This window comes from Podarcis gaigeae (assembly GCF_964106915.1).
Source record: "Podarcis gaigeae genome assembly, chromosome: 15".
In the NCBI taxonomy this organism is placed as follows: Eukaryota; Metazoa; Chordata; class Lepidosauria; order Squamata; family Lacertidae; genus Podarcis; species Podarcis gaigeae.
The window spans coordinates 29,297,020-29,323,128 of NC_139692.1; the positions used below are offsets into that span (position 1 = coordinate 29,297,020).

The 26,109-nt window shown below is 52.8% G+C and overlaps 2 protein-coding genes across 2 annotated transcripts; one reads left to right on the plus strand and one right to left on the minus strand.

The window, feature by feature from the left end:
• The first annotated feature begins 4,737 nt into the window (after positions 1-4,737).
• SMTNL2 (smoothelin like 2) lies at positions 4,738-17,965 on the plus strand. Its single transcript, XM_083714685.1, has 9 exons — positions 4,738-5,385; positions 9,686-9,776; positions 12,338-12,559; positions 13,414-13,476; positions 14,269-14,335; positions 14,458-14,631; positions 15,242-15,359; positions 15,675-15,826; positions 16,755-17,965. Exons 1-9 carry the CDS (start codon positions 4,951-4,953, stop codon positions 16,879-16,881), a joined length of 1,449 nt encoding a protein of 482 aa, XP_083570811.1. The 5' UTR covers positions 4,738-4,950; the 3' UTR covers positions 16,882-17,965.
• Positions 17,958-25,821, minus strand: LOC310832651 (tricarboxylate transport protein, mitochondrial-like). The gene is made up of 9 exons (XM_083714807.1): positions 25,494-25,821; positions 24,805-24,912; positions 24,139-24,238; positions 23,137-23,275; positions 22,571-22,655; positions 21,982-22,086; positions 21,744-21,859; positions 21,587-21,660; positions 17,958-18,743 (listed from the first exon to the last, which is right to left on the minus strand). The coding sequence occupies exons 1-9, from the start codon at positions 25,594-25,596 to the stop codon at positions 18,629-18,631; spliced, it is 945 nt and encodes a 314-aa protein (XP_083570933.1). The 5' UTR covers positions 25,597-25,821; the 3' UTR covers positions 17,958-18,628.
• Positions 25,822-26,109: the final 288 nt, after the last annotated feature.

Consider the following 26,109-nt stretch of genomic DNA (forward strand, 5'->3'; position numbering starts at 1 on the left):
TCAACATGCATCACCCCCCCCCCCGCTTTAAAAAGGGCAATATTTTGGAACCAATGTCCATAAAATGGACTTAGGATGTGCTTTAGCCCAGTGCTAAAATCCTCAGGAGGCCTCATAACATTCTCGGGATGATGGTGGATCAGTTTTGCGGCCCTGGTGTGAGAATCTGTTTGATGCTATTCTGGCTCTCCTCAGTCTCCTTCCGCCTTCCTTCCTCTGCAAAGGCTTGGAAGGCAGGATCTATATTTGGGTTTTCTGAAGGGTCTCTCTGCGTTTTGCAAGGAGGGAGCCATTGCTGGGTTCTCGAGAGGCAGCTTCCACCCTGTTTACATTTGGAGGGTGCCAAAAATCGAAAGCCTCTCACCAAGGAGTAATGGTCATTTTGCCCTTCAAAGGCTGTAGGCAAAGAGCCATCAATCAACTTAATAAAGCGCTTTCACCACCACTGTTCAAAGGGCGATTTGGATCATATTGGAAGAGTAATTCCCATGAACTTTGGCGACATTAAATTCCATTTGTTTATGTCGCAAGGAGGCAATGCTTAAATGTCAATAGGATTGTTTTCCATTTGGAAATGCAAATTTATCTCCCCCCCCCCCCCGTGGTGCATAAAACATTGAAATGTGGGTGCAGAATGTGCATGAAATGTCTGGAACTCAGGGTCCTTTTACATGCAGTGATTTTTTTCCTTTCTGGGTGGAGGAAAACTGCTTGCTGCAGAAGGATCCTCCAGCACAGTGGAGCCCGATTCCTGCCCAGGACCTGATCCCACCAAGCCCTTGGACTTGATCCAACTTCCTCCAGCCTGTAATCTGCCCAGCCACCGCCAACAGGCCTTGGGGATGTTTGTGGGGATGTCAGTCCCTCCCAGACCTACTTCCAGATGTGGGGCTTCAGGTTGTCCCCTGTGAGAACAGGACGCTGGACATGATGCCACCCATCTCTATGGTCTGCTCAAGCTGAATGGTTGTTCTTACAATGCCTGATTGATGCAGAAATCATCATCTCTTGGCAGCAGTAGGATAATTGGTCTGGCTGCCCTGCTCAAGAGATGCGTTGAAGAGCCAAAGGTTATTGGAAGTCAGGCTACTCAGTATCTGAAGACGGTTCTACATAGTGACATTTCTTTTTCTTGGAGATTTGAGTGCAGTTGTACCCACAGGGGCTCCTGATTTTGTTTCAGGGGTTTCCTTAGATTAGAACACCAGAAGAGTCTGCTGGATCAGGAGAATGGCCCATTTAGTCCAGCATCCTGTTCTCACAGCGGCCAATCAGATGCCTTAACACAGGCATAGGCATGTTGGAAGTATAAGAAAAAGGAGGAGACATTTTATCATATGTGGTGGGATTGTAATGAAATTAAGAAATTTTGGGAAACGATATACAATGAATTGAAGAAAATGTTCCAACTAACATTTGTTAAAAAACCTGAAGCATTTCTGTTAGGGATTGTAGGAAAAGACCTGCCAAGGAAGTTGAAAAACATCTTTATGTATGTGACAACAGCGGCAAGAGTCTTAATAGCACAAGGATGGAAGACTGAGGAAATCCCGACTAAAGATTCATGGCAAGAGGAACTGATGGACTATGCAGAACTGGCAAAATTGACACATAAACTACGGGACAAGGATAACTGTGACTTTAAAGAGGAATGGGAACCTTTTACAAAGTACCTAAAGACACAACAAAGTGAATTGGATTCCTTGGCAGGTTTTGAATAAACACTCACAAACTTTTTCTTGATAATAATTAGTTAGATAAATTAAGGACTTATACAATTCTGTAACATGCAGAGAATAGCATTTATAGAGAAACCAGAGATTGGAACTGAGGGAAGTCGGGGGTGGGGTGGGGAGGGCAGGTTGTTTATGGGAGGGAGGGGGGAAATGAGGGGGGAAATTAAGGATGATATGTTTTAAGATAATATGTTTTGTTGAATTACCTAATAATTTTTTAAAACAACAACAACAACAACACCACAGGCATAGACAAACTCGGCCCTCCAGATGTTTTGGGACTACAGCTCCCATCATCCCTGACCACTGGTCCTGTTATCTAGGGATGATGGGAGTTGTAGTCCCAAAACATCTGGAGGGCCAAGTTTGCCTATGCCTGCCTTAACAGCTCTCCCCTTTCCTGTGGTTTCCAGAAACTGGTATTCAGAAGCATTGCTGCCTCTGACTGTGGAGGCAGAGCATAGTTATCTCGGCTAGTAGCCTGGGACTGGGAGAGGAGGGTGAGTAAACACTCCTAGAAAATGCAAGCAGAGGGATGAGTCATTTCCAGAGTGTCCTTTCAGGTCCTGCTCCTGCCTTCTGCGCTGCATGTTTACAATGGGGGCCCTTGAAAGAAGCATCAGCTGGATGTAACCCAACCCCTTCGATGGGTCACAAGGCTTCATCTTCCAACTCCACAGGTCAGCATAGGATGAAAATGGGGCTGGCGTGGGCAGGATCTGCCATAAGCTCCTATCCTTCCCTACCTCAAACCATCTAGGCAGCCCTTGCAAGGACCTCTCAATTGCCAACACTGCCTTCAGGCTGCCTTTTGCTCCATGTTGCTCCGCCGACTAAAAATGGTGGCTTTTAAAATAATAAATAATGTTCTGCCAGCACCCTTGCAAACAGCCCAAGAGCGGACGTCAGTTCACAGCAACTGAATATACATATTATTGGGGGTGGGACGGAGACTAATTGCCTTGATTACACTTAATTGAAATGATCTCACAGCCTCTTGGGATGTGCTGGATTTTCCCTTCTGGACCTCTGGCAGAAAACGTTTCGAGCCACAGCTTCATATAATCAAAGGCAGCTATTTTTGCCTAATGACTCCTCCGTCCAGAGCAGTGTTGTGATCTGGAGTCCAGCCATGTCACAAACATGGCAGGCAGTGAGCCCAGCCCAGCCAAAAGAGCCTCGGAGATTATTGCTTTACAAAAACATTGTGTGCACTGCTAAAGAAGAACTGGAGTTCCGGCTGAATGCAGAATAACTTTTGGAGGCAAATGAATGTGGAGAAGGTGCTTCACCAATTCCCTGCTCAAAGGCTCAGGAGGCTGCAAACAAACGAATCTGGCCCTGAGTGAGAGTCTCCACGATTGCCCATGCACCTCCTTCTGCTGGTCAAACAAGCAACTTCCTCTCCTGGGTGAAGCTGCTCAGTAAGAGCCAGTTCAGGATATCAGAAGAGGCTGCTAGGTCTGCTCAATGAGCCATCTAGTCCAGCATCCTATTCTCACAGTGGCCACCCAGATGCACATAGAAAACCTGCAAGGTGGACACCACAGCTCTCTCCCATATGCAATTCCCACCAACTGGTATGCAGAGGCATTGTGTCTCTGGCCTTGGAGGCCGAGCATAGTCATTGAGGCCAGCAGCCATCAAGTTTGCCGGTCCTATTTTAAAGCCACCAAGGTTGGTGGCCATCGCTGCCTCACGTCCACAAGTTCTAGTGTTACGAAAGAAGTAAACCTTTTGTCTCTATCCACTTTCTCAACGCCATGCATAATTTTATAAACTTCCACCATGTCACCTCCTACTCCGCCTTGCTCTGAACTAAAAGATCCCAAATGCTGCAATCTTTCCTCCTCAGCAAGTTGCTCCTGTTCTGCTGACTTGTGGGAAGTGCACAGCGCTTGACTGGCTAGTGCCAGTGATGTCACAGCCCACCGTAACTGTGTAGCAGTTTTGCAACTTTGAATCAGGTTGGTGTGTTTTCTTAAAAAAACCCAAAAATCTAAAGCACATTTAAGTGTCCAATAAACGTACCTACTGCATTTGGGGAAATCAAGGTAGACTGAAGATGAGAAACTTGGCCAGAACAGAATCACTAGAACTGCTAGTATGTTCACCCACTGACCTTCTATGACATGAAGGTGGGAATAAACAGAAGGACCTCCGGCCAATACACTCGCAGCCACTGATGTCTTAAAGCTACACTTGTGTGCAGCATCCAGGTGCCTGCAGGAAATGCCAGCCTCACCCACCAACCTCTATCCCATTACATTGCCCATTTGAGAGTGATGAGGCTTCCCCAGTGCAGGATTTCAAAGAAGGAATTTGGGTCATTAGAACCTTCTCCAGGTACCCACCAGGTTTTCCCCAAACATACCAAAAGGGCGCTCATGATTGTCTCTGCAAAGAGAGCTTCTTTCCTAAGGGTGAGATGGGATTGCATGGGTGAAATGAATTGGGAATGGGAAAATACAGTTGCAGTTGCCCCTGCCTCTCTGGCAGAGGGGGGGGGGGACAACCCTGGGAACATGCTCCCCTTCAGGTGGCTGGCTTGCCTGTGCACAGGCTAAGGAGGGATGTGTAGGGAAAGGCCAGAGATGTGCTGGGCAGGAAGGTCCCTGTGTGGGTCGCCCTCCTTTCCCCTGCTAGCCGGAAAGCCTGAAGGCTTTTCCTTCTGTGGCTTGCAGAGAATGCTTCTTGGGTGCCTCTCTCCTTCCCTCCGCGAAATGGGCTTAAAAGAGGCCAATTCAAAGACAACAGGAAGATTCCTCCCCAGGGACTTGCTGCTTGGCAAAACTACCCAAGAACTGTCAGACGAACCGTCCACCGGCCGCTTCCTCTTTTTGCGCACAGGTGTCCTCTCCCTCTCAGAGCACCCCCTCGCCTCTCTTAGAGGACCCTCTTCTCCCACCCCCAACGATAATGAATTGTTGCTTTGGCAGCAGGAGAGGCGAGCCGGGCCGGGCCAGCGGCTCCTCCCCCCCAGGGGGCTGTCTGTAGCGGCCGGGAAGCTCCCACTCCCCGCGCGTCTTTGCTCCCTCCCTCTCTCGCGCCCACCCATCCCTCTCCAGGCCCGGAGCGGCGGCTGGCTGCCCCCTCCCACCTGCCGTCTATAAAAGGCTGGGTCCGGCTGGGCCGGCCAGAGAGGCGGATGAACACACGGGGCTCTTCGAGGTGCTTCTAGTGTTGTTGGACGCCGGTTGCGCTCCCTGGAGCCATGGAGGTCAGCGCGTCGCGGGGAGCGCAGTCCTCTTCGGGGTCGTCGCCGGGGGACCTGGCGGACCTGAACGCGCAGGATGCGGCGACGGTGTGCGAGGCGCTGGGTCGCTACGAGGAGACGCTGCGCGGGGCTGTGCGCGAGATCCACGTGGACATCCAGGCCTTCAAGAACGGCGTGGACCGACAGGTGGCCGAAGTGCTGCGCCTGGCCAACCCGCTGGCACACAACGTGGCCGAGCTCCAGCGAGAGAACCGGCAGCTGCGCGCGCACGTGGAGCGCCTGGCCCGGCAGGTGGAGGCCCTCAACCGGGCGGCGGGGCTGCCGGACGCCTCCACTCCCGAGCCCGAAGCCCCCACGACGACGGCGCCCTGGCCGGGCAGCAGCAGCCGCTTCGCCAGCCACGCCCGGCTCTCCCTCGCCACCAAAAGCCAGGTGAGGTCATTGGGGGTGGGCGGGCAGGTGGGATCGCACCTTAAAAGGAGCAGCAGGAGCCCCGACGGCTTGAAGGCTCCCCCTGTCCCTTTCTCCCTCGCGCGCTCTCGGCCCCGACGGTCAGGGAGGCTCCGGCCACCCAGTAATCCTTGGGCACTCTTCCTTCCTCTTGAAGAAGTACCGCTCTGGCACGGGGGTGGGGGTGGAGAAGGAGAGAGGAGGAAAGAAAGAGCCCATCCCCTCTAGTGGCGGCTGCCGAGCGACCCTCGAGGGCGGGGGATTTGCTGCGGGCAGGATGTTTGCACGAGCGCCTTTGCACGTCGAGCGCGCTGGCTCGAGCAGGGGCTGGCGGCCCTCCGTCCGACGCCCCCTGTGGCCTTTTCCGCGTGGGAGGGGCGCAGGAGGGCCGCCGCCCACCACCTCGAGAACGCGATGGGCGAGGAGGGAAGAGCCCGTTCCGGCCGCGGGGCGGTGCAAAGAGCGCTGGCAGCAAGCGAGGGAGGAGTTTGGGAAACGATGCCGCCTCCTTCCTGGGGGATTGTGTGGCCGACCAAAGCTTGCTCTCCGTGGGGGCATTCCTGACCCCGGAACCTCTTTTCACGAGGAAATGGCCTCTATAGCCACGAAAGCTAAAGGTGTCAGTCTTTAAAGTATCACAGTATGCATTTCTTGTTTTTGCAAGTGCTGGATTTGGGATGCAGAAAGAGAGCACCCTGGAGCATGTGAAGAGTACTGCTGTCCTCTGTCTGGCATTGGGCCACAGGACTGACCAAGCTGTTTTTCAAGACTGGAGTCGAGGGAAGCAGCTGGTGACTTGGGGGCATGGGAATCGGCTGGGGATGTCTTAAGGACCAGCTGCTTGCCAAGCCCCTAAATAGAAGGATGACTTGGGACTTGGTGTCCCTACCTCCCGTGGAGGAGATGGGATTTCTCAATCTGGATATCGGGTGGATTTAGTCCTGTGGGGATCACCTTTTTGCCCTTTTTTGCGGTGCGGGAGAGGCTTGCTGATTCCCCCATGCTGGGAAATCTGGGGACATGGATGTTAAAATGTTTCCCTCAAAGCACAGGCAAACCAGACTCCCAAGAAGCTAATAACATGCAACTGTTCCTGGAGAGACAGCTTTGCCTAGCTGCATGCAACAAAAGTTAGATCAGCCACTATTCAGACTGTTGGATTGGACCAAAGGCTAGGAGCTTTCCAGAAGCCAGGAAGACCCACCTGACAGGACCCCAGGCAGGGTCCTACCCCCATTTGTCCCTCTGCCCAGCGTTGGAACTTCACCAAGCGCATTTTGCACCTGGCTACCAGCCACTTGTGACCAAGTGAAGATGGCTGGGCGCCAGCATGCTGCCTGACGTCTCCACCCCCTGGAGGTGCCTGCTTGGGGCTCCTTGGATCTTACCTGTTTTCACACACTGGCAACACATCCTTTAGAATTCTACCCGTGATCTTTTTATCTGCACAATCAGAACGAATTTCAAGAACCAAAAGGTCTTGTTGAGAAATACGACTTTTGAGCCCTCTGGCCCCAAAGTAGCAACTAGGACATTCCGTTTTAGTGACTGCAACCCTGGTTTAAGGAGCCATTTGGCTCCCAGCTTATATATCTGGGTTTCTAACACTGCATGCACCCCCACGGCATGACTCTTCAGAGCTGCACAGTCTCTGGACTGGGAGGTTGATGGGCTGTACTGGGGAACCTCTGGCCTGCCAGTTCTCCTCATTTGACCCAAACCACTTTAAGAACATAAGAACAGCCTGCTAGATCAAACCAAAGGGGGCTCATCTAGTCTAGCAGGGTCATGCGGCTGGTTTGGCCACCTTTTGCCACCCCACCCCACCTGTTGGTCGGTGGGGACTTTAAGGCCATCTCCATGGGGAGCTCCATGGGCCTTGCCCCCCTCCCAGACTCCTGATGTGACTTTCTTTGCAAAGCCTCATCTCCGCTGCTGGGCTAAAACCTCGCAGTGGCGTAGCGTGGGTTGTCAGCACCCGGGGCAAGGCAAGTAATTTGCACCCCCTAACCCGTAGATTTGCGCCCCCTAACCCCCAGATGTTGCGCCCGGTGCGGCCCCCTGCACCCCCCACGGTACGCCACTGAAGCTTCGCAGAGACTTTCTTCTGCTGCTGTTTATCTCCCTGGCCAGCGTGTGTGTGTGTGTGTGTGTGTGTGAGAGAGAGAGATTTTCTCCCAGCCCCTCCTGCAGCCTCTGCTGTGTTTTTCTGAAGCCCAAAGTGGAGGAGGCAGAGGCAGTGATCCAGCTGTGTGCTCCTGCTTCCAGGTGGCTCCTGCTTTGAGCCGCCTGCTGCTGTCAGGACCACTTAGCCATGACGTCACCTTGGCAGCTGAGCCCTGGGGGGAGGGAGGGGGAGGAGAGGAGCGCAGGCAGCTGGAGTCCCCCTCCAGCCCAGCAACCAGCCTCTGGCCTTTCCATCGGCATGATTAATGGCTTTTGCAGGGAGTGGGCCTGGTTTATGTTACGCTCAGCGACAGCAGAGGTTGACAGCCGGGGCTTTGGAAGAGTCTGCATTTTGTTCTCTCCAAGCTCACCTCTGGGTGCTCCCCATGTCGGCTGGGGCTGAGTGCCCAGTGTCACGCCAGCCCATCCTGGGCTCATGGCAGTCGCTGGTGGTGCCTCAGGGCAACTGGGGCCAGCTGCTGCTTAGCAGTGGCAAATGTTTCCTGCTGCCTTGTTGAGAAGGGGGCTCAGGTTACAAGAAAGGAGATTCCGACTAAACACATGGGGGGGGGGAACTTTCTGACAGTAAGAGCTGTTCAGCAGTGGAACAGCCTCCCATGAGAGGTGGTGGACTCTCCTTCCTTGGAGGTTTTTAAGTGGAGCTTGGATGGCCATCTGCCATGGGTGCTTTAGCTGAGATTCCTGCATTGCCGGGGTTGGACTAGATGACCCTTGGGTCCCTTCCGACTTTTAAGGTTCTATGGCAGCCTCACTTTGGAGTGTTAATCCAACTGTGGGTGGAGGGCATTGCAGAGTGGCCAGTGAGGTCCAGGCCTCCACATTCACCCTTCAGCCACAGAGGCTGCCCAGAGGTCATAGCACCTAGTGGGCACACTGGTCTGGTCAGCTGCTCTATAGGCCCCCGCCCTGTGGCTGTCTCCGAGGTCCTCCTTTTACCACCTGTGGGTGACAACCAGGCATATTGCACAGCTCACTCCCGCATCCCACATTCCTGTGCCTGGAGGTTTTTCTCTGTGTCCTGGATGTGGTGGAGGCTGTGGTTGCTCAACTGATGAAAAGAAAATGCTTTGTGCATGCTCTGAGAGACACTCCTTCCCATGTTTCAGGCCCCGGGCCAATATTTAAAAGGAGCTCTTTGCAAATCCCCGACTCCAGGTGGGCATATCTTCTCTCGGTGATGTACATCCTGCCAGTGGGTTGCAGTTCCTGGCTTAAGTTTGTACCAAGGGCTGCTGGTCATTTCTTGATAGGTGGTGTCGGGGAGCAGTGCAGTCTGGTTTACTGAGGACATGGATCTCGCAGATTGGCTATGGTGAAGTTCATTTTGATATTTGGAGACATTTTTAGCACAAGTGACAAGTATAATAATCCTGCGTTTTGTGTGTGTGTGTAATTCTGCATTGATATTTCGTAGATCGCTTGATAAACATAAGAAATCAGAAATCATGTGTCAGCTTTTGTCTGTGCAGCTTTTTCTCATGGGCAACTGGAAACAGACCCCCAACCCCAGTGAAGCTGAAGGTTCAAAGATTCAGGGCAGACAAAGTCCTTCTTCACACAGCACAAACTGTGGGACTCACTACCTCGGGAGGAAGGGATGGCCACCAATTTGGATGGCTTTCAAAGTGGATGAGACAAACTCAGGGCGGAGGCAAAGGCTGTCAGTGGCTCTGACCCCTGATGCTTATGTTCTGTCTCCACTGCCAGAAGGCGTGTGCCCCTGAAGAGTGGGGAGTGGGGGGTCATCCGTGGGGAGGGGGCTGCTGTTGTTGCATTCATGTCCTGCTTATGAGGACATCTGGGGCATCTGGTTTATTTCCAGGTGTCGGATGTGTTGTGTTGGGGTATCAATTAAAAACCATACAGCATTTAGCACAGCGTATTACAATTGCTAGAACAGGCAGGAAAATTAAAGTGGTCCATGGGGGGGGGGAGTTTGGGAGCCCCTGTCAGCAGCACACGAGGTTCAGAAGCACCACCCGCTCCCCCAAAAAACTACATTCTGAAAAGCTTTGAAGCTCTGCTCTGTGGGGTTCTGGCACGGCACATGTGCTCCTCTCAAAGTTCTCTCTCTCTCTCTCTTTTTTTTTTTCAGAGTTTGGATTTAGATGATCTGAGTGACTTAAAGAGCAGGAGAGCCCCAGACTCAACTGCATTGGAGAATGGGCACCACCAGCCATCCGGAGGTAAGGAAGTCATGCTGGAGAAATTGTAAAGGTGGAAGGGGACCCAAAGGATCATTAGTTGAACCCCCTGCAATGCAGAAGTTGCAGTTAAATGAAGGACAGGCTGTGCTACAGAACAGCCCCAAATTTGGCCCGCTCCAAACCTGGCAAACTCTCAAGGCAGCCTTTGTGGGGTGGAGTGGGGTATGGCTTATGGGGTCTCTAAACATGTTCCCTCTTTTACCTTGTATCCACCCCAGAGATGGGAAGATGAGCTAAATCTACCTTATTGCGACGGAGGTGTTTGCTTGCTTATTCATGCTTGTGTCTGAATGAAAATCAAGGCAGTTTACAAACACTCCATTTACAACTTTCAACATGAACCTTTAACATTTTTTCAATTCTCTCTTTTTCAAAGTTGTGATTGTGATACCCCTAGGGGATGAAGGACGGATAGAAATGGCTGAAAAGTTTTCTGAGTACAAGAGCATAAGCCAGGCATAGGCAAACTCAGCCCTCCAGATGTTTTGGGACTACAACTCCCATCATCCCTAGCTAACAGGATCAGTGGTCAGGGATGATGGGAGTTGTAGTCCCAAAACATCTGGAGGGCTGAGTTTGCCTATGCCTGGCATAAGCTAATATCCCAAGTCATGGATTGCAGAAAGGTGCCAGCAGAGTTGAGCGAGCCTTGCTCTGGGAGCCATCAAGCCGAAGTGGGACCTCCTTTCTCCCTTCTCTGACCACCTCCCCCCACCCAAACCTGAGAACAGGGGAACTTCGGCAATCAGGAAATGAGCAGCCAACTCCTTGCTGTTCACCTGCTGCAGTGAGTCGCTGCTTCTGGCTTGCAAGTGCCCCCAAAGTCCTGCCTGCTTTCTCCAACACAGAGGAGGATCTCTGCAGTGGCAAAAGCCAAGCAGCATTCAGGAGGGCAACCTGCCACCCCCAGCTAAATACATAGAGGTTCAGAAAAAGGCAACCAAAATGATCAAGGGGATGGAGCGAATCCCCTACAGCAGCCTTTCTCAACCTTGGGTCCCCAGATGTTGTTGAACTACAACTCCCATCACCCCTAGCTAGCAAGGCCAGAGCTCAGGGATGATGGGAGTTGTAGTCCCAACAACATCTGGGGAACAGTAGGTTGAGAACCGCTGCCCTACGGGGAAAGGTTGCAACATTCGGGACTTTTTAGTTTAGAGAAAAAGTGAGTAAGAGGCGACATGATAGAAATTTATAAAATGATGCATGCTGTAATTGGAGGAAGTGGATGGAGATAGGTTCAGTGAAGCTGAATGCTGGAAGGTTCAGGACAGAGAAAAGAAAATACCATATTTTTCGCCCTATAGGACGCACCATCCCATAAGGCGCACCTAGTTTTTTGGGGGGGAAATAAAGGGAAAAAAATTATTTTCCCCCCAGGCGCGGGGCTGGGGCGGGGGAGGCCCGCCGGAGCTTCCCCTGACCCCAGCCCCCAAACAGGCAGCTCTCTGCAAGCCGTGGGAGCCCAGGGCCGGCTCCCGCCGCTTGCGGAGAGGTCCGCGAAGCCTGGACGCGCTGAGCTCAGTGCGCCCAGGCTTCTGCATGCAGGCACCTCTCCGCAAGCGGCGGGAGCGCTCCCCCCGCTTGCGGAGAGCTCCGCGAAGCCTGGAGAGCGAGAGGGGTCTGTGCGCACGGACCCCTCTCGCTCTCCAGGCTTCAGCGAAAGCCTGCATTCGCCCCATAGGACGCACACACATTTCCCCTTCATTTTTTGAGGGGAAAAAGTGCGTCCTATAGGGCGAAAAATACGGTACTTCTTCATGCAGCACATAGTTAAACTGTGGAAATCCCACAGCAGGTCGGTGATGGTCTCCAACTTGGATTGCCTTAAAGGAGGATTGGGCTGATTCATGGAGGAGGAGAGGGTTATCCATGGCTGCTGGCCACCATGGCCTGGCTCTGCCTCTGCAGTTGAGGCAGCAATGCTTCTGACTACCAGTTGCTGGAAACCTCAGGCGGGGGGTGGAGAGTGCTCTTGAGCTCAGCTTCTGCTTGTGCGTTTCACACAAGAGGCATCTGGTGGCCACTGTGAGAATAGGATGCTGGCAGGTGAATCTCTGGTTTGGCAAAAGCAGCATTTGTGTCCTGGAGGGGGGTCACGCGTGCGCGCGCACACACATGTTCAGCACTGGAAAGCTCAGTTGGTTAAAGGTACTAAGTGTTGATAACACCAAGGCGGCAGGTTCGATTCCTGTATGGGACAGCTGCGTATTGTTGTATTGCAGGGGGTTGGACTGGATGATCCTCAGGTCCCTTCCAACTCTACAATTCTATTCTTCTTGCCACCGTCCTCCCCCTCTCCCCCCGTCCTGGTAGTTTGAAGCAATCGCATGTTTGTGTCAGCTGCAGGAAATGATAATAATCTCAGAAGGAGGAAAAAACAAGATGTTGCAAACTGCTTGGAGGGATCCGTCCTCCTCTAAAAGGTGGTCTAGAATTTTTCCATTAACGCGAGCTGTGCTTCTTCACTATGAACATGCAGAGCCCCAGTAGTGACCTTTGCACTCAGTCTACTTTTGCGTCTCTCCCGTACCCCCCAGGACTGGGGGGGCCTCCTCCTCCTCCTCCTCCTCTCCACCGGCCGAATTCTTCCCCCGAGGCCCACGAGCTGGCAGTGAGTCTGCCGATGCCGCACCTTCCTGTGACCTCCGTCACCAGAGTATCGGAAACCTATTCGGGAGAAACCACGGGGTTGCCCATCTCGCCAAACGTTCCCGGAGGACAGCTGAGCGAGGCTGTGTCGAAAACATCAAGCCAAGGAGGTAAAAGAAAGGCAGAAACCCAGACGGTGGCTGGTGGCAGCGGGAGGCATGTGACTCCCTTCAGCCATTGAGGGCCTCACCTCCAAGGCGACCTGTGAGTGTTGTGCCTCAGACCCCAGCAGGATTGCCATGAGGGCTTTGTGCTAGGCCCTTTAAATATGTGTTTACAGTGGTACCTTGGGTTACATATGTTTCAGGTTACATACGCTTCAGGTTACAGACTCCGCTAACCCAGGAATAGTACCTCGGGTTAAGAACTTTGCTTCAGGATGAGAACAGAAATCGCGCTCCGGCGGCGCGGCACCAGCAGGTGGCCCCGTTAGCTAAAGTGGTGCTTCAGGTTAAGAACAGACCTCCAGAACGAATTAAGTATTTATCCCGAGGTACCACTGTGCAGTCATACCTTGGGTTGAATGTGCTTCATGTTGAGCGCTTTCGGGTTGCGCTCCGCGGCAGCCCAGGAGTAACGGAGCGCGTTACTTTCGGGTTTTGCCGCTCGCGCATGCGCAGTCACTCAAAATGACATCATGCATGGAAGCGGCAAAACGCGACGTGCAGATGCGCCGTCGCGTCTTACGTTCTATTCAGGATGCAAACGGGGCTCCGGAACGGATCTCGTTCGCATCCTGAGGTACCATAGTAGTTGTAGTAGAGGGTCCCCCAAATCTCTCCAGCAGCTTAGAGGATCAACTGTTCAAACACTTTTGCCAGATTGGGGTGAGGCCCACCCTCCTGGTCCATCAGCCTGGGTCTGATCCTTCAAGGGCTCTTCACATGCTTTGAGATAAATAGACGCCTGCCTTCCTTTGCATGAAAACCAAACCTGCAGGCTTCTGACTTCTGCTTCTTTGCAGTGAGCGCAGTGAAGAATTGGAGTATAAGTTCCACGAGGACTGGAAGTGCCGCCGTCACGTCAGGTCAGCCGGCTTGTCGAACTGAATAGCTTCCACCGCCCCACCCCACCATTTACAAGGGGTTTCTATAATTACAGTATGGGGGTGAATTCAGGGCCCACCCTGAGCTTGGAGGCACTGGCAGGCCAAATTGCCTGCCTGGCAACACTGGAATCCTAACCCTGCTCAGGGCTCACTGAGACAGAATGACTTAAGTAAATGCTGGACACGGTTAAGCCATGCAACTGCCCTCCCCACCACAGGAGGCAGTGTTGGCCACCAGCTCAGATGGCGTTAAAGGGCTAGGCAAATTCATGGAGTAGAGGGCTATGGATGGCAACTAGCCACAATGGCTCTGCTCTGCCTCTGAATACCTCAGGAAGAGGATTCTTGAGCTCGGGTCATGTTTGTGGGTTTCCTACAGTAGGCATCTGGTCAGCCACTGTGAGAACAGGATGCTGGACTAGATGGGCCATTGGCTTGATCCAATGGACTCTTCTTATGCTCTTATGGGCCACTTCTACATGGATCTGCATGACACTCAAAACACTAGGCCTGCATTAGCTAGGGGACATTGACGGACCCTTGGCTCCGCAAAGACTGGAGGAGATGGACTTAGGTAGCAAACAGGAGTCTCTGTTTATGAGCCTGGTTAACCAGCAGCAATAAATACCTTAAAGGGATCTGGGCACATGTGGCTATAAGGATTTTTGGGGAGTAGAAAAGCCAATTGTTTCCTGGGCAGGAGTTCTGTAAAGGGGCGGGGTGGGCACCACCAAAATGCCTTCACCCTCATTCATTTCCATTTATCCACAGAGAAATTCTCTTCTGTGACGAAGTCAGTGTCAGCCGTAACCTACGGAGCCCACCAGGCTAGTGAAAGGTGAGGCTTTGGGGCTGGGGGGCTTGGAGGCATCGTTCAGGGAGCCCCCATACTTTCAAAAGGATTGGTCATCTGTAGCTCTCTTTTAAAGGGACATTTACCCTTTTCTCTTGTTCTGACAGCATCGTTGCAGACAACCAGCGGGATGCAGCCCCGAAATCCCATTCCCCACCCCCCACAGTCCACAGGCAGGTGGAGAAACGGAGAGAGCTGGTGAGGTCTCAGACGCTGCCCCGAACCTCTGGGACACAGGCCAGGAAGGCCCTCTTCGAGAAGTTTGATCAGGACAGCGGGAAGTATGTGGCGCCTCCTGTGATCCCAATTTGTAGCTGTGAGGGGCGCATATCTATGAAATGGGGGTACAGCTGACTTGACAGCAGTACATGCATAAAGAATCCAGGGGTTTTAGTAAACCAGAAGCTGTATGTGAGTACCCAGTGTGATGCAGCAGCAAGAAAGGCTAATGCAATTCTAGGCTGATCAACCACAGTCTAGTGTCCAGATCAAGGGAAGTAATAATATTACTGCCTTAGTCATAACACACCTGGAATACTGTGTCCAGTTCTGGGCATGACAGTTTAAGAAGGACATTGACAAGCCGGAAGGTGTGCAGAGGAGGGTGACCCAAGATGGTCAAATTTCCTGCAAGCAAAGGAGGGACAAAAACTCTCGTGGCAGCCACAGCCCAGCTCATGGAGGAGACTGCTATTGACAGCTTCTAGCCCCAGTGGCTGGGCCGTGCCTCCACACTGGGAATAGCCACGTTGGTAGAGCACGAGACTCTTAAATCTCAGGGTGGTGGGTTTGAGCCCCATGTTGGGCAAAAGATACTTGCATTGCAGGGGGTTGGACTAGATGACCCTTGTGGTCCCTTCAAACTCTACAATTCTATACTCTTCCCTGCAGGGGCAAAGGGGAGGGGCGGGCCAAGCTGAAGCGGTCGCAGAGCTTTGGGGTCGCCAGTGCGAGCAGCATCAAGCAGATCCTCCTGGACTGGTGCCGATCCAAAACCATCGGCTACAAGGTATTTGCTTATTCCGTTGCCTGTATCTCCCACCTCCTTCTTTGCAGAGCTCTGGGTGGCGTATGGGGGTCTCCCTCTTCCCCATTTAATCCTCACAACCCTGCAGGGTAGGCTAGGCTGAGAGCCAGGGCCTGATCCCCAAGGTTATATCCAGCCAACTTGATGGCCAAGTACGGATCCCCATCTCACTGTCTCCCTCCTTCACTCTTGTAGTGCCCCATGGCCTGTTGTGAAAGGGGAGGGGGCTTCGTAACCCTGATAGCACAGAGCGTTCCTTCCTTCTAACTTCTGCCCCCTCCCCTTCACCTCCGGCAGCACATTGATCTGCAGAACTTCTCCTCCAGTTGGAGTGACGGTATGGCATTCTGTGCCCTGGTCCACTCCTTCTTCCCAGAGGAATTTGACTACCAAGCACGAGACCCCACCAAGCGCAAGGAGAACTTTGAAGTGGCCTTCAGCACGGCGGAGTAAGTTGGCTGCAGCCTCTCCTGCTGCCTGAGCTGGAAGCTCACCCTTAGTGGGTACAGAGATTGGTTGCACAGACTCTCCAGTTCAGTCTGTGGCACTTATAGCCTCTGCCTGACATTTGGGGAGGGCTTGCAGGCCAGGGGGCGGAGAGAGAAAATGTTCTGAGACGGAGGGCCTGGGGCAAGTCCCCCTGAGCCTCCTTTGCAGGGAGGTCTGAGGAATGACCGCACTTGAAAAACAGTACAGTTCTGGTTGCCTCGCCTCAAAAAGGAGTTGGGAAAGGTCCAGAATAAGGCACCCCAAGTGATCAAGGGGGTGCAGCGACTCAGGTGGTGCAGTGGGTCAGTGTGTCTGGCTGCTAATCAGGGATAGTTGGGGGGTACGGTTCCTGCATTGCAGGGGGTTGGACTAGATGGCCCTTCGGGTCTCTTCCAACTTACAATACTGTGACTCCCTTATAAGGAACAGTTGCAGCGTTTGGGACTTTTTGCTTGGAGAAAAGGCAAGTAAGAAGTTTAGGAAATGCTGTGGAACTTGTGAACATGCAGTGAAGCTGCACATAGGAAGATTCAGTATAGAGAAAAAGCATTTCATGCAGCATGTAGTTCAACTGTGGAACTCCCTGCCACAGGAGGAAGTGATGTCCACCATCTTGGATGGCTTTAAAAGGGGATTGGGCAAGGTCACGGAGGAGGAGAGGGCTATTAGTCGCAATGGCTATGCACTGCCTTGGAATCCGTTTCTGGAAACCACAGTAGGGGAGAAAACTCTTGTGCTTGTTTCCTGTTTGCGGGTTTCCTGCAGGCATCTGGTTGGTTGCTGTGAGAACAAGATGCTGGACTAGATGGTCCCCCTTTGGCCTGATCATCAGGCTCTTCCAATGTTCCCCTCTCTCTCCTTCCTCTGACTCTCGGCTGCCTCTTGCAGGAAAATGGCCGGCTGCGACCGCCTGATCGAAGTGGACGACATGATGCTGATGGGCCGCAAGCCGGACCCCATGTGCGTCTTCACCTACGTCCAGTCCCTCTACAACCACCTCCGGCGCTTTGAATGAAGCCAGTGCAGGCCACGAAGGGAGCCGCCACGGCCGCCTGCCGAGAGGGTTGTGGCGCTGCGCTCACCGGAGGAGCAAACAGTTGCTCCCTCCCCTGTGCCCACCTCTTCCAGCATTGCCGTGGAGGGAGGCCCCAGGCGGGCACAGGCTGCCACCGCCCCAGGCCCAGTGCCAGTGGGTTGTGGCGGCAGGGCTGGCTGGTCGAGGCAGAGGTTTATTGATCTCTCCAGGCAGCTGAGGCTGGAGGAGGTGCTCAGGCTGCCCTTTCCTCCATTTGGCACAGGCCCCCAGGGGTGTCTGCCTGTGCCTTCATCATGTGTGCCAACAGAGCTCAGTGCCACCCTCTCACCCACCCCTGAGCCCTGTTTTCCTGAGTTGAGGTTAGTAGCAGAGGCTGGATGCCAGGTGCTAGATGTGGCCAGGGGTTAAGTTCTTGAAGGAACCCCCCAGCCTGTGTGTGTTTGTGTTTAGCATTGGGCAGCCCAGTTCCATTTTTACTTCTACTGTGAAGGCAACTTTGCTTCTGCTGCCCAACTCCAAGGTGCAACAGCCCATGTGGCCAAGCTGAGAGCTGAACAATTGCCCCATTGGCCACAGGAGCCACAAGTCAGATTGCCAAGACCAGCCTGGCTCCTCTTTGTCCCACTGTCATTTCCCACTTTCAAGGCAGGCCACGCTGTTTGTTTGTATGTGTGTGTGTTCACTCTGTCTCCCTGCTTTGGACGTAGTTGGAAGCCAGCCTGAAGACCCCAGGGGGTTAGAGGGCAGAAGACTCTGCATAGTTTCCCAAATATGGAAACTGAGCAGGACCTCTTGTCCCAAACAGCCTTCCTCCCAGCTTGAAAATGAGCCCTAAAATTCTGCACCCTGTGGAGGAGGGCTCCTTAGTTCTGCTAGGCACCCGCTACCCCCACCCTAAAAAAGGTGCTCCCGGCTTGCTCAGGCCAGCAAGAGCTGCTCCGAGCCTTTTGGGCTAAGGCTTCCTTGCTGATATTTATACATACATATATATATAATGCCTGGCTCTGTACAGATGGCCATTTCTAATCCTCTCTCAATATATTAAAAGGCAGCTCTTGTTTGGTCTTCGTCCTTTTATTCTGAAAAGCAACATTTATGAACTTGTAAACATCAAGTCAACCTTAAATAACAGCGGCAACTAAGTTAGAAAAAGAGACAGACATAAAAAGGCACAAACATCAGAAACACGCAACGGCTTTCCTCGAAATGGGTGCAATGGCTCCTTCCTAGAGTGGAGAGGAATTGCCCCCAGGAACAAATCCAGCTTCTCTGCACATGCGAATGGATGCAGGCAGACTGTCCTCTCTAAAGGAGGGGAGGGGGCTGCTGTGCCTGGCTTTAGCTTGCAATGCAAAGCCTCCTGTAATGCATCTGCTCCCGAAACACACTGGCAACAGCTGACTTGGAGTGGACAGAACCTCTCCCCACCCCTGGAATTGTTAGCAGGAAGAGTATGCGCTCCTGACCATAAATAGGTATACAAAAGCCATGTGGCGCTTGAGCTGGAAGCATTTTGAGTACCGATCAGTGTTCCCAGAGAATGGGGGTGGGCAAGGTTAATAAGAGCAAGGTGACCCTTTTGCTGGGGGGCTGTCCTGGAAGAGGGGAACCTCTGACCTTAAAAGGCTTCCCCCTCTCCTGGGTGGGTGGCAGGGAAGGGAGAAGAAATGGGAGCTGTGGGTGGGACGGGGATTCGTCCGCCAGCCTCTCCTGCACCAGAAGAGCCTCACATGGTTTTCCAGACCTTGTTGAGAAGTTTCACCACCTCCTCGTAAATGACAAAAACGATGGCCACATCCAGGCAGACCCGGCCGAGGCGGGGGACCGTCCCTTTGTAGAACCTGTGCAAGGGAAGAGATCCCAAAATCAGAAAAAGGGTTTTCAACAGGTTGCCCACCCCCCACCTGTTAATCCAATATCAGCCAGCAGCTGGTGGGTGGAGACTCGGAAGGGCTGGACCAAGGAGACCTGGGTTCAAAACGCAGCCCAGCCATTTATTTTATATATGTTTTCATTGAGTTTATTTTACAACAAATACATACACACACTTACCAAACAACACATAAATAACGCCCAATAAAAACAACAACACAAAAAACAGCAACAGAATGAAAAACAAAAAGATACAAATAAAACATAATAACTATGGAAACTTATACAAAACAACTCGTCCACAAAATATATACGTACTATATTTCAACTCTTCTTCCAATTGGCTTCCTTCATCCTCAACATGGTTCTCTCTTCAATTTTTGGTAAACTCTCCTTTTTAGTTTTTTATTTTCCCTTTTTCTGTTTTTAATAGCTCAGCTGTTTAGGCTCATTGGGTGAGTGGGAGGGTCAGTCACTGTCTCAGCCTGGTTTACTTTGCAGGGTTGCTTTGTGGATAATATGGGCAGCGGTAAAAGGAAAGAGGACCACACACACTTGCTTTGAACGTACTGGATGAAAGCCACAAATAAGGTTGAGTGGCCATCTGTCAGGAATTCTTGAGCTGTGATCCCCGCATTGCAGGGGGTTGGACTAGAGGACCCTTGGGGCTCACTTCCAACTCTACAATTTATACTAATTAAATGAGTGGGCTGCCTGCAGAGTCAGCAGCTGCAGGTAGGGACATCTTGCAAGGGAAGGCAGAGAACTCTTGGAGGTACAGGGAATGCCTTTTGTGCTTCATCACATATGTCAACAACTGAGAATTGGCAGTGTGTCTTATGACAAATGTGAGAGGGGGAAGAGGAGAAAATGCCAGACAGTGGTTCCATCCAGTATCCTGCCTCCCAGGCTGTATTTTTTATTTTTAAAAATGCTTCTATACCACTGTATCAAAAAAAATCAAATAAAAATCAAAGAGGTACGGTATATAGAAACAAAACCATAAAAACAGTTTTAAACAGTCATCAACTAGCCGTTGTGGAAGGGTGTGTATTCTCAATTGCTCGCACAGGCCTGGCAGAATAGAAAAGCTTTCAGTAGGCATTTACCGTATTTTTCGCTCTATAACACGCACCTGACCATAACACGCACATCGTTTTTAGAGGAGGAAAACAAGGGAAAAAACATTCTGAATGAAACAGTGGATGTATCATTTTTGTGCTTCATGCTGTGGCCACAGACATGTGATCTGATGGTGAATTTGGGCTGACCCAATGCAAAAATCCTGAGAATCCCTGTGCATCCATGGTTTGTAACCACGTTTTTGCACCATTGCAGCCCCAGGCAACAGTGGGTGCGTGATTTTGGGGGGGCAGGCTGTAGCCATGGACATGCTATGTGATCTGATGGTGAATTTGGGGTGACCCAATGCAAAGATCCTGAGAATCCCTGTGGATCCATGCTTTGTAACCACATTTTTGCACCATTGCAGCCCCAGGCAACAGTGGGTGCGTGATTTTTTTGGTGCAGGCTGTAGCCATGGACATGCTATGTGATCTGATGGTGAATTTGGGGTGACCCAATGCAAGGATCCTGAGAATCCCTGTGGATCCATGCTTTTTAACCACATTTTTGCACCATTGCAGCCCCAGGCAACAGTGGGTGCGTGATTTTTTTGGTGCAGGCTGTAGCCATGGACATGCTATGTGATCTGATGGTGAATTTGGGGTGACCCAATGCAAAGATCCTGAGGATCCATGCTTTGTAACCACATTTTAAGTGGGGAGCGAAGGAAAAACAAAGAAGGGACATTAGAGGGGTGTGCAGAGAAGCAGCTGGCTAAGAATGCAGGAGAGGGATTTAACGGGAGGGAAGAAAGAAAGGCAAAAGTTTCCCCCCACCCAAGCCAGCCATCTCTCTCTCTCTCTCTCTCTCTCTCTCTCTCTCTCTCTCTCCCTCCCTCCCTCCCCCCTCTCTCTCTCCCTCCCCTCCCCCCTCTCTCTCTCCCTTCCCCCCCCTCTCTCCCTCTCCCCCAGCAGCACCGGAGCTTGCCTGGAGGGGAGGGGCTTTCCCTGCTCTTTGTTCCGTTTCAGCAAACACAGCAACGAAACAGAGGAGGGTGGGCAGTAAGACCCTGAGGCAGAATGCAGGAAAGCAGCCGCTTCCTCTTTTCAGGTTTCGCTTCTCCGTGCAGCGTGCAGCGCCGCGATTTGATTTTTGCATGATTTTTCGGCTCCAGGGACCACACATTCGCTCTATAACACGCACAGACATTTCCCCTTCCTTTTTAGAAGAAAAAATCTGCGTGTTATAGAAGGAAAAATACGGTAAATGTTGGCATGGAAGGTGCTTGCTGAATCTCCAGTTTCAGAGAGTTCCGCAGGACTGGGCTGATGCAACACCAAGGGCTCAGTTTCTCTGACCAGTGATGCTGCTACAGGTGATCTCAGTGATCAAGCTGGGATAGAAGGGTTCAGGCAGTCAATGCTGCAACCACAAGGACTCTGCAGAAGATAAACTGGAGTGCTAAAGTCCAGTACAGTGTGGGAGATTGTGCACTTGGCTTGGCTGTGGGTGGGTAGGTGAGTGGGGAGAAGAGGCCTGGATTCAAATCGCTGCTCAGCCTCAAGGCTCATTGAGCAGCCTTGGTAAAATCAATATATCTAGGCCTGGCCTACCTCGTAAGATCGTTGTTAAGGCTAAAACACCACTGAGTCGCCAAAGAGGAGAGAGAGTGAGATAAAGGCCTAAAGCAGACAAAAGAGCCCCAGTGCAAGTCAGCTAAGATGAAGACCAGTTTAGCCTCACTCACGCCAAAGGGCCCTCGTTTTTCAGGATCTGGTAGGCACAATCCAGGGTGTTTCGGTACTTGTATGCTTCCAGTCCCTTGAGAAAGAGAAGAGGGAGGTTTGGAGTTAAGAGCAGCTCAAATCCAGCCCCTTCCCAGAGGTGGCTGGGGGTGCCCTCACCTGCATCCTGGTCTTGATGACATCCAGGGGGGTGTTGCCAAAGACGCTGGCTGCTCCCGCAGTGGCTCCAAACGCAGCCGTGACAAACGGGTTCATCTCCCTGTGGGGGTCGTCCCCTGCCAGGCCCAGCAGAAGGGCAGAGAAAGAGGCATTCAGGCTGATGCAGGAAAGGACTGCCACCACCAGCAGCACAGGGATAAAGAAAGCTCATCCCAGGCTTAGCCGAGTGCCTTCTTACCTAGATACCAGTTGCGGAAGGAGGTCATGACGAAGAAGCGGATGGCCTGGTTAGAGCCTTGCTTGAGGATGGTGGCTGTGAGGCCCTGGTAGGTCCCACGCAGGCCTGCAGGGCAGAGAAAATGGGGAGCTCTGGTTAGGGGGCGGCTGCTGCCTGTTTCCCTTCAAGTCCACCTGGCCTCGGGCCAAGAGAGAGAGTTTAGGGGTTTCTGTGTGGCAGACATCCCTACGGCTCTACACTGCTTGGGCAAAGCTTCCCCCGTTTTCGGGAAAAGGCCATAGCTTGGTGCTTTGCGTTGCATTGCAGGGGGTTGGACTGGATGACCCTTGGGGTTCCCTTCTAACTCTATGGAAGAGCATCTGCTTTGCATGCAGAAAAGAACCGGCATGGTGTAGTGGTTAGTTGCCCTCTTCTGAACACCTTCCAGCTTGCCAGTAATCTTCTTAAACTGGGTTGCCCAGAACCAGACGCAGGAGTCCGGGTGGGGTCTTTGTGGCAGAATTCGCCACCAAGAAGCCGTAATGAGGGCTTTATTTGTTATTCTGCTGCAGAGACAAAAGCAGCTGTCTGCATTTCTGCGCCAGTTTACCTTGTTCCCGCACAATTTCCCGAACTCCGTGGAAAAAGCCTTTGTACCTGGGTGTCAGGGACCCCTGATCGTGAATGAACTTCACCTGCAAATGGCAATGAAGAATATCAAATTCAGCACCAAACTTATTCCTTGCCTCTGTCTGTCCTCATCAATAAATCCATAGCTGAAAATAGGATAGGAGAAAATGAGGGCTGAGGTGCCCTCCTGCCACACTGAAAATGCGCTCTAAATAGTGCATCAAGCTTGGCCTGGGTGGTGCAGTGCTTAGCGCAGGGTACCTGGCTGCAATCAGGGAGACCTGGGTTCAGAAAAAAAAATATCCACCGAGTCACAAAACTTCCTGCATGACCTCAGGCCAACAGCCAGACCTACCTCACAGGTAGGTAATGTTAGGAGAAAAGGGTGTGATGTCATGCACATGGGACAGGACCCCCCCCCCCAAAGTTGGGTGCAACTTGGCAACTATGGGTGGGGGCACATTCATTCCTGCCGGCCTCTGCCTTAAGGCTGCAGTTCCATCACATCTGCCATGAGACGCAACCAATGCTTGGAGCTCCACCTACCTTGATGGTCTCCATGGGGCAGACGACCACCACGGCCTCTGCCACGCCAGCCCCAAGGCCACACAGCAAACTCTTCTTGCTGTCCAGCTTCCCTTGAGGGTCCTTGGCAGAATTGCTGAGGACCTCAAAGACCCCAAACCTGCAGAAAACCAGGGGGCCCAAACTGTGTCATGGGATCATAGAATTGTAGAGTTGGAAGAGATCCCAGAGAGTCAACTAGCCCAACTCAATGCAGGGATCACAACTACAGAATCCCTGACAGATGGACATCCAACCTCTGCTTTAAAACTTTCCATGAAGGAGAGTCTGCTACCTTCTGCGGGCATCCATCTGTCTTAAGAAGACAGGAGTTCGTCTTAGATCTGTCCATCCTAAGATGGATGGGAGGCCCCACCAGAGGATTTGGATGACATCCTCTTCTAGTGCAGAGGTTTTCAACCTTTTTTGTGTCCACGACTCCCTTGACCAACTACATTATTTCTGTGGCACCCTTGTGGGGCTTAGGAGCCCAGTTATGTCACCTCTTGCCTGCAGAGCTGGCAGCCTCTCAACCTTTTTCGGGCACCCCCTCTTGTGGAGTGTTCCCTCAGCCTCCTCTCCTCTCCCCTCTCCTTGGGAGTTCTCTGGGCAGCAGCTGCTGCCACCCCTGTTCTCTGAACTTCCCCTCCTGAGCCAAAGAGAGGTGCCTCTCAGAGACAACCTTTGCCTGCAGAGCTTATAGACAGGACTGCTGCAATAAACAGCTGTGCAAGCCTACAGGAGGCAGAGACGCGAGAGGGCAACGGGGGGGGGGGGAGAAAGAGGGGCAGAGGCCAGTGTTGCCTATGGCACCCCTGACCATCCTTCAAGGCACCCCAGGGTGCCACAGCATACTGGTTGAAAACCACTGCTCTAGTGAGTCCATTTGGGTGCTGTATTTAGGACCCCCAAAGCAGCCCCTGTGTGCAAGTCTGAAAAAAGCCAACAGGGTGATGTCACCAAAAAAGAGCAGCAGGTGCCTACCTGACAGCAGATTTCGGGATGGATCCATACAGCAGGGAGCTGAGGCCCCTGTACAGCCCCCGGAAGCCATGGTCCTGGACAGTCAGTCTCACACAGTGCCCTGCAAGGGAGGCACCAAAGACGCTGTGAGCACAGGAGATGTGAAATGCAGTCTGGCTCACTTGCAAGAGCTGCCTGGAGCTCCGGCTTGAGTAAAGTTCTGGGAAGTGAATCCGAAGTCATTGCAAGGCAGAGGGTCTAGCTGCAAGGGGGATATGTGCTCCTTTCAGAGGAACTCTTCCCAGGCCTCCGCTTCACTTGCTAGTCTGCACATGGGCTCAAGGGAAGCCTCAATTTCACAGAGGGGGTGTGGCCCAACTAGATCACAAGGAGGGGGTCAGGTGGAGAGATATTTGTAGGGGGCACAAATATGCCTTGTTCTTGGGAAGGGCTGAATCTAACAGCAAGTGCCTGAGAAGATATTAGGCCCACCCACCAACCTGCCTTGGGTAGGGAGACTGGGTCTAAACAAAACCAGAAGGGAGTCCCAGCAGAGGGTCAGAGCAGCCAGTCGTAGAATTGTAGACTTTGAAGGGACCCCCAAGGGTCATCTAGTCTAACCCCCCGCCATGCAAAGGCCTTGGGACTCTGGCCAGTCTGCTCCAAGGGGTGGAAAGGGTGGCTGACCAATGCTCCTGTAGCGCGGTGGGTTGGCCCTCTCATCCAACTGCAGCTGCGTCTTGACATACTCGGTGGGGAAGGTGATGCAGATCTCGATGCCCCCCGCAATGCCGCCTGAGCAGGAGAGAGAAAAGGGGGTGAGGCGTCAGTGAGCTGGGCCCTGATCTGCGTGGAGGAAAGAGGGATGCTCCGTGCCCGAAGAGTCAGCCTGCTGCGTCCTGCTCTGCAGGGCAGGCGGTGCTTCAAGAGAGTCAGGTCTGGGCAGCAGAGGAAGCCGCGTTGCACCAAAGGAGGGCGACTGCCGGTACTGACTGGCAGCGCCTCTCTAGGGTGCCCGTCGGGAGGTCCTCTCCCATTCCCACCCGTGGAGATGCTGCGTCGGGGGCTTTCTGCAGATAGAAGCAGGTGCTGTGCCCACTGAGCAACACGGTCCTTTGAAGGGTTCTCTCCACCCATCCTTCAGCCTCCGGGCCAGAGAGGGGCTCTCGGGGGCCAAAGGCGAGGAGGAGCCACGGGGAAGCGAAGGGACGCCAACCCGCCCGCGCCGGTGGGACCGGGAGGTCGCGCCGTCAACCAAAGGGACGTTCTCCTCCTCCTCTCCCCTCATTCCGCACCGCAGTGTGTTCTGTGCCCGCCCGCCCGGGGGACGGAAAGTGGGTGCGGGGGAGGGGCCGCCGCGGCCGTTTCTGCCTCACCTGCCAGGATGGCCTTGCCCGGGTGGGTCAATTTGGGCCGGCCGGGGGCGGCGGCGGCCACCGGAGGGGCTCGAGCCCCGCCAGGCTCCGAGGTCTCGGCCATTCCGACACGCCCAGGCGACTGTGAGGCTGAGGCGGCTCCTCGGCTCGATTACAATATTCATAAGCTCCTCATGAATATTAATAGATGGCGCGGGCCGCTCGAGCCAGCCTCAGGGGGCACGCGGATTGGCAGCTGCGAGGCCCAGAGAGCATGCGATTGGCTGAGCGCAGAGGCGAAGTCGGGTGGCCGAGTGGGATGCTTCCCTACCCCCACCACATTCGGCTGGCATTGGCGCATGCGCAAGGCCATGCTTTAAGAAAGGACTTTTGCTGCCCGCGCCCCGCAGTCATAGGAGGTAGAGTGGTCCTGAGCAGGAAGGTTCTCTTTAGCTACCCTGGTCAAAACAAAAAAAATTCCTTCCAGTAGCACCTTAAAGACCAACTAAGTTAGTTCTTGGTATGAGCTTTCGTGTGCATGCACACTTCTTCAGATACAGATTCAGATTCAGTGTGTATCTGAAGAAGTGTGCATGCACACGAAAGCTCATACCAAGAACTAACTTAGTTGGTCTTT